This window comes from Callorhinchus milii, unplaced genomic scaffold (genome assembly GCF_018977255.1).
Source record: "Callorhinchus milii isolate IMCB2004 unplaced genomic scaffold, IMCB_Cmil_1.0 Scaffold6, whole genome shotgun sequence".
Taxonomy (NCBI): domain Eukaryota; kingdom Metazoa; phylum Chordata; class Chondrichthyes; order Chimaeriformes; family Callorhinchidae; genus Callorhinchus; species Callorhinchus milii.
The window spans coordinates 8,271,427-8,289,677 of NW_024704747.1; the positions used below are offsets into that span (position 1 = coordinate 8,271,427).

The 18,251-nt window shown below is 37.9% G+C and overlaps 1 protein-coding gene across 1 annotated transcript; it reads left to right on the forward strand.

Moving 5' to 3' along the window:
- Positions 1–31: 31 nt before the first annotated feature.
- On the forward strand, positions 32–17,942 carry LOC103180388 (lactase-phlorizin hydrolase; the record flags this gene model as incomplete). The annotated part of the gene is made up of 17 exons (XM_007896209.2): positions 32–620; positions 1,184–1,269; positions 1,771–1,827; positions 2,545–2,604; positions 3,148–3,250; positions 4,171–4,270; positions 4,896–6,262; positions 7,422–8,978; positions 9,666–9,934; positions 10,591–10,881; positions 11,392–11,590; positions 11,792–11,994; positions 12,885–12,994; positions 13,558–13,692; positions 15,514–15,737; positions 16,459–16,689; positions 17,549–17,942. Coding segments are annotated over 17 exons (5,601 nt in total), but the record flags the coding sequence as incomplete, so codon positions are not given.
- Between the last annotated feature and the right edge of the window lie 309 nt (positions 17,943–18,251).

Below are 18,251 nucleotides of genomic sequence, written 5' to 3' on the forward strand. Positions count from 1 at the left end.
AAATAAAATTACCTCCTGATTTGATGGTAATTGCCGGCCCTTTAACACCTGCTTTAGTGCAGGCTTGGGCAAAAGAAGAAGAAATCCCCCAAGAACCACCTTTGTGATCGGTTTGAAAGAAGAAGCAAAATACTTTTGCCAAGACCCTCCTCCAACTCATTTAAAGAAACATCTTTCAACTCTCCATCACAGCGGAGTATCCCACTACAAGGTCATACTCTCTTGGTCTCATATTGTCCCTGACGGCACATCACAGAAGGTAGATGACAGGGTTGTAAAATGTTACGCAAACCTTCTAGACGAGTTAAAATCTGCACATCTGAAGCCTGTGGTGGTTCTACATGATGGTGGCATTCCACAAGCTCCGAATTCAAAGTTCGGTGACTGGGAAAAAGAGGCACTTGTTGACTCATTTGCAGACTATGCAAAGTTTGTTTTTTCAACTTTTGAAGACAAAGTTGAAACCTGGATAACATTTAACAATCCGTTGGAGATGATGAAAGGAAGATCTCAGTCAAGGCAAAGCGATCTGAACATGGAACCTTCAGTAGCTTTAAAGAACATAATCCTTGCTCACAAAAAGGCTTACAAGATTTATCACAGCAAAATACCACCTACAGGCAAGTAACAAATTAAAGCTTTCTAGTTTTCAAAACTGTGTCGGAATTTGTTTAAAACAAAATTGTTAACATATAATTGTAATGGTCTTTTAAAAAATCTATATTTTTAAAAAAAAAGTTTTTAAGAAAACTATTCGAATCACATTATGTAGATTTTAATGTATCTCTTGTTTTACTGTATCCAAGCCTTCCAGTGTGTCTGGGCAAGAAATAATATAGCACCGTAATGTTTGTTATCTTCTGGTTCTAAAGTCAACAAGATAAAAGGTAAAAACTTGTTTAGTAAGCTCAATAATATAAATTCTCTGACTCCAGTCGGTCAGTCAGCCATAGAAAACTACAGCATTTTCATTTAATCTGTTGTTTTGAGACTCGTCAGCCATGGTCTTATAGAATGGAGGAACAGGCTCGAGGGGCTGAATGGTCTACTCCTGTTTCTATGTTTCTATGATTCCCTCTTAGGAGGGCTTGACTTTCCCACAGTCGAAATTTACATGTGATCGATTGAAAGTACAATAATTAGTTTGAGAATTAAGTCTAGCATTAATTTATTTTATTTGCAGGTGGAAGAGTATCTGTTGCTCTGAACATTAATAACATGGTTTCAGCAGACAGCATGTCCCAGGCATTTCAACAAGTTATCACTGAGGTAAACTATTACAGCTTAATATGTTTTTAACAGCATCGAGTATAAAGACTAACTTCAGCTGTGTTGCAGCTCATTTATTTGCATCACTTCCTCTATCTGCTTTACAGTCGATGGTTATCTTTCTACAGTATTCATTTTCCCAAGAGTGCAAATATTCTTAAAGAAAAAATGCACCAAAAAATCTTATGTAGGATACCAGCATGCATAATTCTGTGTGTTGCTGAGAAGGGACAAGGACAAAAGCCATTTAAAGCATCGCACACAAACAAGATCATATAATTTTAACAACACAATGACTTATTTTGACATAATTTATGCCATCATGATGATTATTACACCTACAGTATTTGTATATGACAAAGGTTAGTAATTGTTCAGCTAAAAAACCTTACGGAATTTGATGTACATCTTTAGACAGTTATACAAAATGTGCTTGAATGCTTCAGGTTGGACAGAATTAACCACATGTTTATTCTCTAAAACACTGCTTTCTACTTCCAGGGAATGGTAGACTTGATTGCTGTAACTGTACAAAACGATTGTGGGCAAAATCTTGAGGTGAGATCAACTATGTGCTGCTAAGCTACAAAAGTATTATTAATCTTTAAAGTCTATCTTAGAAAATAAGAATACAGTATAATATGCAACAATTCCAAGTGGTGAATCATTCTGGTAACCAGAAGTATATCATGCACAACTGGAATGCATTGCCTGAAAGGGTGGTGGAAATTGATTCTATAACAGCTTTTAAGATAGAAATAGATAATTATTTTGGGAGGACAAGTTTGCAGGGCTATGGGGAGGGAACGGGGGAGTGGGATTGATTTGGATAGCTCTTTTCAAAGAGCCGGCACAGACACGATGGGCCAAATGACTTCCTTCTGTGCTGTATAATTCTATAAACCCACCACCTTATCCTTCGCCAAGTGTGCAGTTTGATCCATTGGATGTCACTAGCACTTGTCCATCATCCATCCTACCCCACTGGTTACCAGTGCCAGTTTACTACCTGTTTCTATGACTGGCAATGGTCCTTTCTAGCTCTGTATTACCTTACCCCAAGTTAAAGATCGCCTAATAAGCCATCTCATATAATCTTGCAAATGAGACTTAGCCAAGAAAAGTCTACCCATTCAGCTGTTCCTCTAGAACTTGATTGACAAAGAATCTTGGAGGATGTTCTATATGTAGTCAATGTGCGCAGTCAGCATGCCATATCTGTTCATTCTTGTTTTAGATCCACAGACACTGTAACTTCTCAGTAACTTCTTTCAGGTGGAGACTTCAGCAAAGGCAAAAGAAGATTCCTTACAGGAAAAGCTGACAAAAATCCAGGTACTACTGAAGTTAAAATAAAATGTAGGATTAGTTAGTAAAAATACAAAATGATGACTACATGCAATTGTTCTTAATTTAGCTAAAATGTTGCAAATCCCAAAGTTAATTAACAGAAAGCCAAAAATGTGTTTTATATTACATTTCTTTACTGCAATTGAAACACACTAGATTATATATAGTGTGAAGGTATTGCAGGCTGGAAATTTACTATTAGGTTGATTATTGTTATCCTCCAAGAAACCTCTACATAGACTATAGCAAAGGTTAAATTTGTTTCCTTGAAACAAACTAAATGTAGTAACTCACATAAGGACTTGTTGCTGAGAGAAAATGAGATTTGCTTTTCCTGATAATGAATTGCAGTTTGTACTTTGTAAAGCAGAGCCAATGAGGGTCACAGTAATATTTAAATGAGGAGTTGCTGATAAATAACTGTGATATTCCCTCTTTTGGTCATTGTAAAGTGAAAGATCAAATCAATGCTTGATAAGTTTTGGAAAAGTTCCTGTTTCTCAACTAGGATTTATTTTGACTTTGCAGAGTCCCAACACTTTACAGATTCTGGTTTTCAGCTTAGAGTTTTCGAGATGTTCTGCAGGCTCTCAAGAGCATCCAAAAGCTGAATTTGATGAAATTCTGAAAGGTTTGTGAGAATAATTCAGCTCCTTCCCCTTTATACAATACAAAATTACATTTGTGTAGTGCCTTTCACATCGGGAGGACATCCCAAGGTGCTTTATCTCTTCTTCAGTACCACATTTCAGTGTCAATTCCAAGATTGGTTAGCAATGATTGTGCAATGAAACTGCAGCAGAGATTAGCTGCAGGGTGAGGTGTGGAAACACTAATGATTAGGTAAACAGTACATAATATCATAATAATAATCCTTGCTTTTGATATAACGCTTTTCACGTCTTTTAGACATCTCAAAGCACTTCAGAGAATAAAGTGAATTGATTTGTGGGCAAAACCCGGCAGCCAGTGTCACACAGACAGCCGTGGATTGAGTGACTAAATTATTTTTTTCTTCTTGAGAGATTATTAGCAGGCATGTGGAGTAAGGAACCTTACCCAAGGTTTTGCTTTGCCGGGAATTGAACCCAGGTCTCTCGCTTGCTCCATCTTAGCTTAGCTAAGCTCCATTTAGCTCCATATTCCATCACGTGTATTGTGCGATTAGCGTTCACACTGATAGAATAGTTTTGGAAATTGTAACGTGCAAATTTACTGCCACTAACGGGTGTGGAGGGTGTGGGGGGGGTATAAGGAGGGGCGTACAAGACCCCATTTGATACTGCACCCTACAAAGAGCAGCAGAACCCTGAGGCGGGGAAGCCTTGGTCCCTTCAACAAAGTGGAGTGCGCAGAGGCTACCGCGCCACAAGGGTCTGTTGCGTCCTGTAACAGGATAATGACATGTTGCGTCTTTTTTTCTGTAAGGGTTTGATACTGTCTGAGATAAACGTAAATATGTATATATCAACAAATAAATATATATTTTGTAACAAAAAATGTGCAAATTATTGTTGTATTACATTGTTACTTACGTTTTCCCATTTGTAGCTGTAACTTCGGGGAAGTTGCGGATTGCAGGCTATGATGCAAGCAAACTCTTGGAGTATTTCCCCATTTCCCACCAAGAAACCTCCTCAGATAAAGAAAGGTATTGAACTGTAAGAGGTATGAGAGGTGTCAGCCTGGCTCAGTTGGTAGCATTCTCCCCTCTGAGTTAGAAGGTTGTGGGTTCAAGCCCCGTGTTGGGATCTTGTGCTGACACTCCAGTGCATTTTTGTGGAGTCCTGCAATGTCTGCTGTTCAGGTGGATATTAAAGATCTGATGGTCCCATTTGAAAAGAGAAGTGAGTTTCTGCTAGTGTCTGGGACACTAAACCCCCAAGGAAAAATTGGTCATTGAATTCATGGCTGTTTTTGAAGGTAAATTGTATTGGATGATGATGATAATAATAATCCTTGCATTTGATATAGTGCCTTAGCATGTCTTTTGAGACGACAAAGCGCTTCACAGAATATACTGTAAAGTGAATTGACCATATTTTGTGGGAGAAACGTGGCAGCCAATTGCACATAGCAGTGTCCCACAAACAGTCAGGGATTGAGTGATTAAATTATTATTATTTTTGTTTTGAAGGGATTATTACCTTATTTAAAATAAGATTCTTTAAAACTTCTGTAGCTTTTCACTGACAAAAGAACTACGGGTAAAACTTTTTTGAAAACAATAATTTGACTTTCAAAGTAATTGAACAAAATTTGTTTAATGTTTTCAGCATCGTTCCTTCTGTGGAACAAAAGCTGGGAGGGCAGGTTGCTGAGAAGAAGAATGAAGACATCCAACATACCCTTTCATCTTATGAAACCGTGCAGCAGAAGTTTTCCAAACAAACAGAGAAGGAGAGGGACGCCTTTCTGTACGGCACTTTCTGCACCGGTTTTCTCTGGAGCACATCTACTACATCATTTAAGGTTGAGGGGGGCTGGGCGGAACAAGGGAAGGGAGAGAGCATTTGGGACAGATTTGCTCATACGGGCAAAGTAGATAACAACCAGTCTGCAGACGTGGCCTGCGACAGCTTCAACAAAATCGACTATGATGTCTACTTAATGAGAGGATTACGATCCAACTCTTACAAGTTCTCTTTGTCATGGCCGAGAATTTTCCCCACAGGCTATCGTACCAAACCGAACCAAAAGGGGATAGACTACTACAATAAATTAATTGACAGTCTGCTGGAGTCCAACATTCAACCCATGGTCACCCTGTATCACTGGGATCTTCCGCAAGCTCTGCAGGATGTGGGGGGTTGGCAGAATGAGAGTGTAATCAAAGCTTTTGCTGACTATGCAGATTTCTGCTTCACCACCTTTGGGGATCGCGTGAAGCACTGGATCACATTTGATGAACCCTGGGTGGTTAGTTACGCTGGATATGGCACAGGAGAGCACGCACCTGGGATCAGGAATCTGTCCACAGCATCGTACAGGGTGGCCCATTCCATCATCAAAGCTCATGCCAAGGCCTGGCACCTTTATAACGACACCCATCGTCCTCAGCAGCGCGGTCAAGTGGGGATAGCATTAAATTCAGACTGGGCTGAGCCAAGCTCCCCTGATGATCCAGCAGACACCATGGCAGCTAATCGCTACCTACAGTTTATGCTGGGCTGGTTTGCTCACCCAATCTTTGTTAATGGTGATTACCCTCAAGCTTTAAAATCCCAAATCGAGAAATATAACCAGGAATGTGCTCCTTCCCCCGTCCAACTCCCATTATTTACAGAGAAGGAGAAGCAGTACATACGAGGAACCTCTGACTTTTTTGGTCTCAGTCATTACACTTCTCGACTGATCAGTTCTGCCACTAACAAAACACATTGTGTCATGGAATACAATCGCATTGGGGACTTCTCTTCACAGATACACACTTCATGGCCTCAGACTGCATCCCCGTGGATATACGTTGTACCCTGGGGGCTGAGAAGGTTGTTAAACTTTGTTACCCACGAATATACTGGTGCTGACATTCCAATTTACATAACAGGACATGGAGTGCCGACAGAATATGACAGCGGTGACATTATCAATGATACCTTTAGGATAGAGCACACTTCGGCCTACATTAATGAGGCATTGAAAGGTGAGCTTAACTCTTGCCTGTGTTAAGGAAAATGATCACTAAAATTAAATTAAATATGAAAATATATGATAATCGCCCAAAGTTATAGGTCGAGGCTGCTCTGACCTCGTTATGACCAACTACAACCCTTGCTGTTACATTTGTGTTATGCATGTGTGTGGGGGGGCGAAGAGAGAGGATTTGCGGTATTAGATGTCATACCATAATTTAACATAAGCAAATTTATAAACAACAAAGTGCTGCAGCTGTCTACTCACCACAGAAAGAAAATGGCATCCAGCAGTTTGTAAAGAACAGCTGGCTATGTTTTTAAATACACACTACAAACAACAGTCCCCTCTGGGAGATGCACATTTAAATTATTGCAGTAATTCCATCCAGAACTCCCAGTTCCCTCCACCCAGTCAAGACTGAAATGAGCACTGTCATTACAGCAACGGGTAAAGAAATCTTTAAAATCATATTCAGCCTCTCAATAGGAGAGTTTTTTACTATCAAAATGCCTTTTATAATATAAGCTTCCATCATCAGTTGTATTACTGAATGAATAATTCCAAGAAGAGTCTGACTTGTGATTTATGGAATTGGTCCTCATTCACTTTCCCACAAACCTGCCATGACTTTGTTATCCTGGCTGTAGTGCCAATCTCAGGGAAATTAACTTGTTTGCTTTATAAGAAAAATACATATTTTCTATCCGAAATCCTGGGTGTGCACGGTGCTATTTTAGAAAGATTGGTGGGAAATTGGAAAAAGCAATGTCTTGGATACGTTGCAGAAATGCTACTGTTTGCATTGGGTTAAAGTGCAGTCCCAAAAATAAAATGCTCAAAATCTTGTCGTTATAATGCAAGCTGGCCTTATGTAAAACAAGTGAGAAAAACAAGAGCACTTGGTAATATTTTGTGTTCCTTGCTTTTGAATCCATTTCTTAGTAGTGTATATCTTCAAAAGTATGACAATTGTTTGGTTGTTGATTTCCAACCAGCTCATTATAATAATAATCCTTGCATTTGCTATAGCGCCTTATCACATCATTGAGACGTCTCAAATTGTTATTTTCATTATTATTATTATTTGAATATTATCAAACTTACGATATGTGCAAAAGTTCCAAACTTTAACTAATATTATTGTCACTTTTACCCCCACTTGTCAGCTTTCATTACCGATGGAATAGATGTCAGGGCATTTACGGTAAGGTCATTAATTGACAGCTTTGAAGGTCCACAAGGATATAAGCAGAGGTTTGGATTACATTATGTCAAGTTTGAAGATTCCAACAGGCCCAGAACTCCAAAGGAATCTGCCTACTTCTACACAAAACTGATTGAACATAATGGCTTTGTTAAAAAATCCTCAAGCAACTTAATTAGAGTCTTGACACCCGAGAACAACTTTGAGAGATTGAAGGTTTTGTCAGCATCTGAAGTCCCTTCAATGGCCAAAGCTGTGTGGGAGAAGTTTTCAGGGCAGGACATTTCGGAAAGGGACACGTTTGAATATGGTACATTCCCAGAAAATTTTGCATGGGGTGTATCCACCTCATCATATCAGATCGAAGGAGGGTGGGATGCTGATGGAAAAGGACTTAGTATCTGGGACAACTTCACTCATCAACCTAATACGATTTTGAATGGTGACACGGGAGATATTGCATGTGATAGTTACCACAAAATTGATGAAGATCTCTACATGCTTCGAGCCTTGGGAGTGAAGCACTACCGGTTTTCTATATCATGGCCTCGTATTTTTCCAAATGGGAGAATCGAGTCCCTGAATCCTCCAGGTGTTGATTATTACAACAAGTTGATTGATGGCCTGCTTGCAAGTGACATAAAGCCAATGGTGACACTTTACCACTGGGAGCTGCCTCAGGCACTGCAAGATATTGGCGGCTGGGAGAACGAAGAATTGATTGAATTGTTTAACGCCTGGGCAGATTATTGCTTCAAAACTTTTGGAGATAGAGTGAAGTTTTGGATCACCTTAAATGAACCCTATGTAATCAGCTGGATGGGATATGGCACAGATCTATTTCCTCCTGCTGTTAAAAGACCAGGCGATGTCCCATACTTAGTGGCACACAGATTATTGAAAGCTCATGCCAAAGCTTATCACACGTACGATGATAATTACCGGAGCACACAGAAAGGCATAATTTCCATTAGTCTTAATTCAGATTGGGCTGAACCTAAACAAAAGAATGAACCCAGAGAAATCGCTGCCGCTGATCGTTACATTCAGTTTCAAGTTGGCTGGTTTGCACACCCCATTTTTAAAAACGGCGATTATCCAGATGTTATGAAATGGCAGATTGGAAACAGGAGTGATTTGCAACGCCTAACAACTTCGAGGCTTCCCGAGTTTACAAAGGAAGAGAAGAGTTATATTCAAGGCACTGCTGATGTGTTTTGCCTCAATACGTACACTGCAAGAATTGTACGCCATCGCATCAGAAAACTCAAACCTTTTTCTTATGAATACGACAGTGATACAGATTCAGAGGTGGACCCAAGTTGGCCAACTTCAGCTTTTGAACGCTTTAGGCCTGTGGCATGGGGCCTAAGGAGACTATTGAATTGGATAAAAGAAGAATACAACAACCCTTCCATTTATGTCACTGAAAACGGGGTACCAACAAATTACAAGTCCAGTGTAGATGATACAGACAGAATATTCTACTACAAAACATACATCAATGAAGCTTTAAAAGGTTATTTTTTTTTGGGTTGTCTCAGATATTTATTGGAATTCAAAAATACTAATTGAAGAATTTGCCATTTTAAAATGCATTAATAATCATTAGAAATCCCATTTAGTACTTCTATTAATTTTATTCAACACAATTTATACCAATACAGTATATCTGAATTTGTTTAGAAACTATTTTCAAGTTGCTTTACTTTATACGGTTATATAGTGTCAATCAAGTTTGTCTTTTTTGGTCTTAATTTAAAATATTAATCTGTCTTTCTATTGATTTCTTCATTTTATAAGACTATAGTACAAATTAGGAAACTAATAATGTGAGAGGCAATTGAATGGGAGACATTTAAAATACAGTGGGTCAAGATTAAACAAAACTTTCCTGGTTCTGCTCCATGCAGAATTTTTTTAACCCATTACCAATATTGCTTTACACAGTGCATGTTTATTAATAATCTTTACATTTGATATAGCACCTTAATGCATCATCGAGAAGTTCCAAAATGCTTCACAGGATTTCACTATATAGTGTAATGTAGTATTCTGCTACCTATATAATGTATAGAAATTCCAGAAAAACTGGAAAATGTTATTGTAGTGAGTAACAGTTTAAACTCTTAGAGGTAACTAACTTTAAACTATCGAACCTGTAACTACATGTTATTTCCTTTTTTTAAAAAAAATATAATTGCAGCCTACAAATTGGATGGCGTTCAGCTCAAAGGTTACACAGCCTGGTCCCTCATGGATAACTTTGAATGGATGAATGGGTACAGCTTGCGGTTTGGGCTCCACCATGTAGACTTCACAGATCCTAATAGACCAAGAACACCCAAGCGTTCAGCACATTATTATGCAGAGATCATTCGTGACAATGGTTTTCCGTTACGAAAAGAAGATGAATTTCTGTATGGAGAATTCCCAAAGAACTTTGTTTGGAGTGCAGCTACTGCTGCCTATCAGGTTAGCCATTAACCATTGCGATCAGAGGCTCAACATTTTTCATTATATTTAGCTGCAAGGTGAAGCATATTATCATGCTTCAGAGTTTCCAAATCAAAGAGAGTTCCATGTATGTATAATTGAATATGGACTTTTTCCCTGGAGGAGTGCACCCACCCTGCTTGTCTAATTGCAGAGTATTAGGTGCAGGTTGACGAGTGCCAAGGTTTTGTGCACTAAGGAATAGCTGCAGTTTAATCTGCTAAAATCACATAGTTTGTCATGGAAAGCATTCTCTGGTAAGCATGTCGCTGCTGGTAGGATCACTCTTCCTTCCCATTAAGGTTTTGGCTCGTAGGATAAATGAGAGCCGAGCAGAAAGAATCCCTGTCCCCACCTGTTCCTCTTAAGTTCTGTCGACAAGCCAGGTGGCTGGTCTGTACCATCAGTGCATTGGAATACTGTGGACCTGCTTGACTCCAGAACTAGACTGTCAAGACTGGCACAAAGGTTTGACTTAATAATGGCATTCCATTGACAAGCTCATCACCCTGGAGTCAGCTCAGCTCCAAGAAGACCCCACAGCTCCCCTCTTCCGCTGCAAAAAGTAGAGTAGTCAATAAAGTGGTAAGAAAATACATAGAGACTGAACAAATATATTTACTGTCATCTCACAGATTGAAGGAGCTTGGCGGGATGACGGAAAGGGGCTCAGTATATGGGACAAGTACGCTCATACTCCTTTGAAAATCGGCAATGATGACACCGGAGACATCGCATGTGACAGCTATCACAAAATTGATGAAGATGTAGCGATCCTGAAACAGCTGAAAGTCAACCATTATCGCTTTTCCTTATCATGGCCTCGCATTTTCCCAGATGGAACCACACGTTTTGTGAACGAAGCCGGATTAAACTACTATGTAAAGTTAATTGATGCTCTTCTTGAGGCTAATATCAAACCTCAGGTAAGGACCATCGATTGGCTTTTTCTTTGGTCAGCCAGGTGTCTGACACATGCAGAAACCCATCACCGTGCTTAAGAGTATCCAAACCAAACTAAGGTTTCCACGCACCTACACATAGAAATCCCAGAGATGGATTGTTGGAATGGAATGTGCACTGTCTCCCTGGTAAATTAATAGATAAATAATACTAAAGATATTATTATGTACAGATCAGGTTAGTGAAGCTAAAAATGAAGTACATACATTTCCAGGAATCATCAATATACACAGGCATTGAGATTTTCACTTTAGCGTTTGGTTTTCAGCATCGCATTAGGATCCATATCCCAAAGCAGAAAAGCAGAAGAGTACAGAATCAGGGTTGTGAAAAACAAGTCATCATTGTCCTTGAACACCCCCTCCTGGTCATTTAAGGATCTGCTGAACAGTTCCTCAAGACAACATGATAAAGCGCTATATCAAATGCAAAGTTTGTTGGTGTTATAAATATTACCTATTGATTGTCTACAGGTTACCCTCTATCACTGGGATCTGCCTCAGGCTCTGCAGGATGTTGGTGGCTGGGAAAATATTACTACAATTGATCGATTTGTAGAATATGCAAACTTCTGCTTTCAGAAGTTAGGTAATAAAGTGAAGTTCTGGATAACCTTGAACGAGCCTTATAACACCGCACTCCTTGGTTATGGATATGGCACAGCTGCTCCAGGTAAAGTACACACAGCTCTGTGTAACACTGTATAAAGTGTATAAGAGAAAAAACACAGGCAGCCAAATACTTCCAATAGGGAGCTGTCATTTTCTCAAAACATTAAGTATTTTCTTTCTTTTCCTAAATTCAGCCGTTGATATTTATTCTAATGACAATGAAATCCTTTCTTTAACCAATCATCATTTTTGTCATTGGAAGGTGTTGGTTCAAGATTAGGCACAGCTCCTTATATTGTTGCTCACAATCTAATCAAGGCTCATGCAGAGGTTTGGCATCTATATAATGAAACTTACAGAGCACAGCAAGGCGGTTTGATCTCCATTACTATCAACTCAGACTGGACTGAACCAAGAAACCCTTACAAACAAGAGGATGTTGATGCTGCAAGAAGGCATTTAATGGTAAGAGTCAATAACTTGCCTTACATTTATTTATTAGTTACAGTCCTCCATGGCCTTGCTCCTTCCTATCTCTGTGACCTGCTAACACCATATTAAGCTGCCAGCTCCCTCCGTTCAGTGGGTTATGTCCTGCTCCATGCTCAGCCCACCCCTCCATTGGAACCTTTTGGAACTCCATCCCTCCCTTGTCTCCTTGAAGGCATGTCTCAAGGCATGTCCTCTTCAGCCACACCTATGGCTACCCTCCTACCCCTATCCTCCCTGCCCAACACCCCTCCTGATCACAATCCCCTGCTCACATCCTCCTGATGTCAAAGTAGCTATACAAATGTAATTTATTGTTGTTATTGTTATTTGTTAATTTAAGATGAATCAGCACCAGATAATGTGGTGTCTATACGTCAGTCAGGATTTCTTGTGACATTCATAAGCTTCAGTCTTCATAATAGGAATACAGAAATGCACACAGACATGAAAACACACACATCAGAAAAGACCCTTGATTCTTTCTGGCCAGTCTAAATTAAACAATTCTCCCATGTTCACTTCAAAAAAAAATAACAAGATGCTCTATTGTGAGCGAAATATATGATGTTGAATCCTCAGCACAGGATTGTGTACATCTCAATAAATTGTTATCAAATTCCTACATAGTACTGAAATAAAACAGGAACCTACCTTTTGACATTCCATAATACCATACAACTCTTTTAGTTATGCTTATTGTTTGATGTTGGGTTCTCACATAACACCATTTTCATCCTAATACTGCAGAATAGATTTAAGTTGTAACAACTAACGATTTATCATAAATGTGTTGTAGCATCAATTTTATAGGCAATGCACCATTGAAATGAAAGTGTAATATTTTGCACTTTTTGTTCATTTAGTTTTATGGTGGATGGTTTGCATATCCAATCTTCAAAAATGGCGATTACAATGAGATAATGAAAGCGCGTGTGAAAGAGAAGAGTTTGGCTCAAGGCTTAAGTAAATCTCGGTAGGAAACTTTAATATTTATGAAATTTCCAAAGTGATAAATATAGGAGTACAATAATGATCGTACAATAGTCAAGAATAAAGTTGTGTCTGTTAAGTTGCATTATTTTCCTAAAGTTCGTTTTAATTTTTGAAAAATAGCTTTTGTAACAAATATATGTTGGATTCAGTCTTCTAATTTTAAGCAACATAAGAAATACAAGTTCCTTCCTCATTCATGCATCAAATTCCGTAATCTCAACTATTTCAAGATAGATTCCACCACTAAATCCTACACAAAACTGCTATAGAATCATAGAACTTTACAGCACAGAATAACGCTGTACCTGTGCTGACTTTTTGAAAAAGTTATTCTTTCAGTTCCATTTGCCTGCCTTTTAATAATCCTTGCATTTGATATAACTCCTTAGAATGTCTTTTGGCCCATATCCTGCAAATTACTCTAACAGGTGATAAAGTAAGTGGAAAGCCACATCACATGATAAATAAAAATGTGAGTAGAAACAGCCAATGTGATTAGAATACAAAATGTTACATGATTTAATTTGTTTATTGACTTTTCAGACTCCCTGAATTCACTGAATCTGAAAAACAGAGAATTAAAGGGACTTACGACTATATGGGGTTTAATCACTACACCACAGTCTTGGCATTCAATGTCAACTTTGGAAACGCCATACCATTGTATGATGGAGACAGGTATGCGTTTTATCTAATTTTCGAAAACAATGATGAATAACAATCAGTAAAACACCCTTTTCAGATCAATCAAGGTATTTTACCATAGTTCTTGCTATAGAATGAAGTGCTTAACTTTTGAATTCTACAATGTAAGTCGTTGCAGATTGAAATGTATATTACTTATCCAGTAGAGTCTTTTTTGATCTCTGTTTAATATTATATTCCATATAGAAACAATAGCCCAGGTCATTATAGAAAATTAATCCATCATATTGAGCGATTTTAAATAATAATGATTTTGCAGAAATTATTACCATCACGACTCACCTTACTTGTGTGCATGTTTTACAATAAAGAATATAACAGAATATAAGTATGTTTGCAGTAAATCCAATAAATAAATAATAATTTTAAATATTTGAACAGATTGAGATAGACTGGTTAAATACTTCTTCTTTCGCCCCAGATTTGGTTTGTATTTTCAGATATCCTTTAATTGGAGGAAAAAATTCAAACGGATTGGCTAGTGATCCTTTTATATTTTATAGTTTATGCAGCACTAATAACGTTTCCTGAGCAGATAGGAGTTTAACCTACTGCCAGCCATAACAGATTTATCTCTATTATTCTGTTCCTAAATCTTTTCTCCACTCATCCATCCTCTCCAGCAGGCAGTGACTAATCCCAGTAGCTCTCCACGACCTCACTTAAGTGATCATTCTTGCTAAATGAGTCCACAGGGTGCTGGTAATTCACCACTGGAGACATCACAGCTGAGCCCAATCCTGATTACAATGCTGATGATTTGCATCTTACAGTGATCATTGCTTGCAGCAGCTCTTGTTGATTCCCTCTGATTAATATGAACTCTCAAAATGAAATCTACAACTTACGAGTGTGCTATTATGAACCAGAGAAATATAGAATCATACAGCACAGAAAGGAGGCCATTCGGCCCATCGTGCATGTGCCGGCTGTTTGAAAGAGCTACCAACTAGTCCCACTCCCCCGCTCTTACCCCATAGACCTACATTTTTTTTCCTTTTTAAGCACCTGTCTAATTCCCTTTTGAAAGCTATTACCAAATCTGTTTCCACCACCCTTTCAGGCAGTGTGACCATACTGTAACAACTCTCCGGGTAAAAAAATTTCTTGTCTCCCCTCTGGGTCTTTTGCCAGTTATCTGTGTCCTCGGGTTACCAACCCACCCGCCAGAGGAAACAGTTTCTCCCTATCTACTCTATCAAAACACTTCATAATTTTGAACACCTCTATTAAATCTTCCCTCAATCTTCTCTGCGCTAAAGAGAATAATCCTAGCCTGTTTAATCTCTTCACATATTTATCGTACCTCATCTCTTGTATCATTCTTTGAAATCTTCTCTGAACTTTCTCCAAGGCCCTGACATCCTGCCTAAAGTGTGGTGCCCAGAATTGGACACAAAAGTTGAGGTCTAACCAGTGATTTGTAAAGGTTCAACATAACTTCCTTGTTCTTCTACTCAATGCCTGTTTTTTAAGCGAAGGAACCCATTTGCTTTTTTAACCTCTTTGTCAACTTGTCCTGCCACCTTCCGAGATTTGTGTGTGTGAACCCCAGGTCTCTCTGTTCTTACACCCCCTTTAAAATTGTATCTTTAAATGTATGTTTAACTAGAATACAGGAAAATGGAAAGAGATATGAAATTATTATTGTACTTAGAGCAGAGTGTAACTGAGGTATAGCAGAGAAAGACACTGCAGTTTAATAGGATTTCAAGGATTGTTTTGTAACATGTATTCAATTAGATATTTTGCACAAACGTTTGTAGTGCAAAGTCATTCATTCTTTATTTCCAGAGGAACAGGGACAACGACAGACCGCAGCTGGCTTGGTTCTGGATCATTCTGGCTGAAAGTAACTCCTTGGGGGTTTAGGAAAATTCTTAATTGGATTAAAGAAGAGTTCAACAACCCGCCTATTTATATCACGGAAAATGGCATCTCAGAGCATGGCGATAAAGGCCTGGATGATACTTGGAGAATAAATTATCATCGGAGTTATATAAATGAAGTTTTGAAAGGTAAAACATTTCTCCATCATTGTTCTGTTTTGCTAAGGTTGCGTCATCAAAGGTTTTAGTTCAGTTATCTTCATTCATCATAGAATTCACTTCAGCAGCGAAGGATTTCTACATGTAAGAAAAAATTGAGTTTTTTTTCACCAGAAGGAATAAACTTGTCACACACCATTGGTTACATTTATATTTTAGGTAGCTGATCAGTGCAGTGGGCTGTTACCTCAGGGACCCAGGTTTGAATCCAGCCCACACTGATAGCATGAAAGTCTCCTCTATCTGTTAGTTGTGCTTAGTGAAAAAAAGCTTTTGAGCAGTCATTCACATTGGTCAGCAAAGGAGGTTGAATTTGAAAACATATTGATGGTACTGTATAGCGCCAATGCATTGTTACCCTGGCCCTTGTTATACTGAACCAGCAGTGACTGGATGTAGCAAAAAATAGTTTTCCTCCCAACGTTGGCATAATTTACCAAGTTGAGCACAATTGTAAATGATGCAAGATTTATCATAGGTCAAATATGTTTTTTTTTGTATATCATTTTAAACTGCTCAACTGAAGTATTAATTGTATAAAAACTGTTGTGGTTCTTTTAGGATTTGTTTCTTAAATTAGTTCAAATTCAAATGTCCGACTGCATTTATAACTTGTAAAGAAAAACTGATGAAACCACTTTTTTAATATTGGAAAGATGTGTAAGTAACATTTTTCTTCCTGTGTATGCAGCTATCAATGTTGATGGAATCGATATCCGTGGCTACACCGCATGGTCATTAATGGACAACTTTGAATGGGCGATGGGCTACGCTGATAGATTTGGTTTATTCTACGTTAATCATACCGACCCTTCATTACCTCGCATTCCTAAAGCTTCTGTTAAGTATTATTCTTCGATCATTCGCTGCAATGGCTTCCCTGATCCTGCAATGGGACCCAACCCATGTCTACAGTCAGAAGGTAATAAAATAAACATGAGAAATAAAGGCTACAAATAATCTGTGCTCAAAATACATTGTAATTAGTTTTTTTAATCAAATACATTTCTGAATTTTACTGTTACAGGGTTTGTACTTTTCTGTTGGTCATTCTTATTAAACACTTAGCTGTGATTATTTTAGAATTAATGTCCCCTCTCCCCCCCACCCCCTGAGTAAATTACTTGATGGGTAACACAAAAGACCACCAACCTTGTTCTTGTGTTTGCTTTCAGTTATGAACATGAGTGAGTATTTTCAATTAGAGTAGAATACTGACAATTGTTTGTGGACTATGGAATTATTAATCCATGGCCCATATCTTGCTTGAAATTGTTAGTTACCAGTTGGAATTTATTAACGTGAATCAAGTTTATTTAAAAAGCTCCCTTTTCTTAGTTTCTTCACGTGTTTTACATAACTAAGAGAACTGTTTTAGTGAAAATGAAGATCAGATGATCTTAAAAAAATTCTTCACACTCATTTTAAGTTATCTGAACTCCTTGCAATACATATTTACCTAAGGAGCCAAAGAATTACAAGACTCCAGCAAACTATTATTTCCTGATCCAGTACTTTCATGAATTAAATGTTGATGCAGTTCTGAAACTAGTTAAAGGTAAATACATTTTGATAATTGCAACTAAAAAAGAAATGCAGAACACAGATCAAGAATGGTACTTAATGTATATAATCCTAACATTTGATATAGCGCCTTATCACATCTTCGAGACGTCTCAAAGCGCTTCACAGAATATACTGTAAAATGAATAAGTATATTATGGGGGCGAAAATGTATTAAATGATCTACCACCTAAACATCCATTGTTTTAATTTTTCAGATCCTGCTGCAAGACCTTGATGGTGAAAACCACAGCAGAAACCATCAGTTCCAGATCTCTTGCTCCTAACAAATTTCATTTTCTTAGCAATATCTAGTGTGAATGCAGCATGCTTTGTTTGGTATTTCAATAATTATGGCTGTTCTTTTTACTTATCTTTCCATTTATGTATGGAAGAGCTACAAAATGTTTTTAAGCAAGTTAAATGAATGTGATAAAACTGAACTGCAAATGATAGAAATGGAATTGATATTAAATAGAATAGTATCCGCAAGTGTTAAATTATCAATAATCTTGATTACTTGTGTCGCATTATTGCTTTTTTATTGTAAATCTGGTATATAAAACCTGATCTGTCTTAATAAATTGATTGAAATATTTTAACTACTTTAAAGCTGAAGCAGTCAATGTGTTAAATACAATAAGTTTATTAAATAATTCCCATTCTAGTTATTACTCAGAACTGCAAACTCAAAATGCAACCTCATATGGGGTGGCACAGAAATTCATTCCATCCAAAATATCCAAATGTAACAATTTATTCCTTTCCCCCCATTCAAATTTTAGACATATTTCATTCATGTCTCCTACACATTTCACATATGCTTGTGGTGTGTGGGAAATTGAATTGACATTCTCCAAATGTACCTCCAAGGGATTCAACACATTCACTGGTTTCATCAGGTACAAAGCCACAAATATG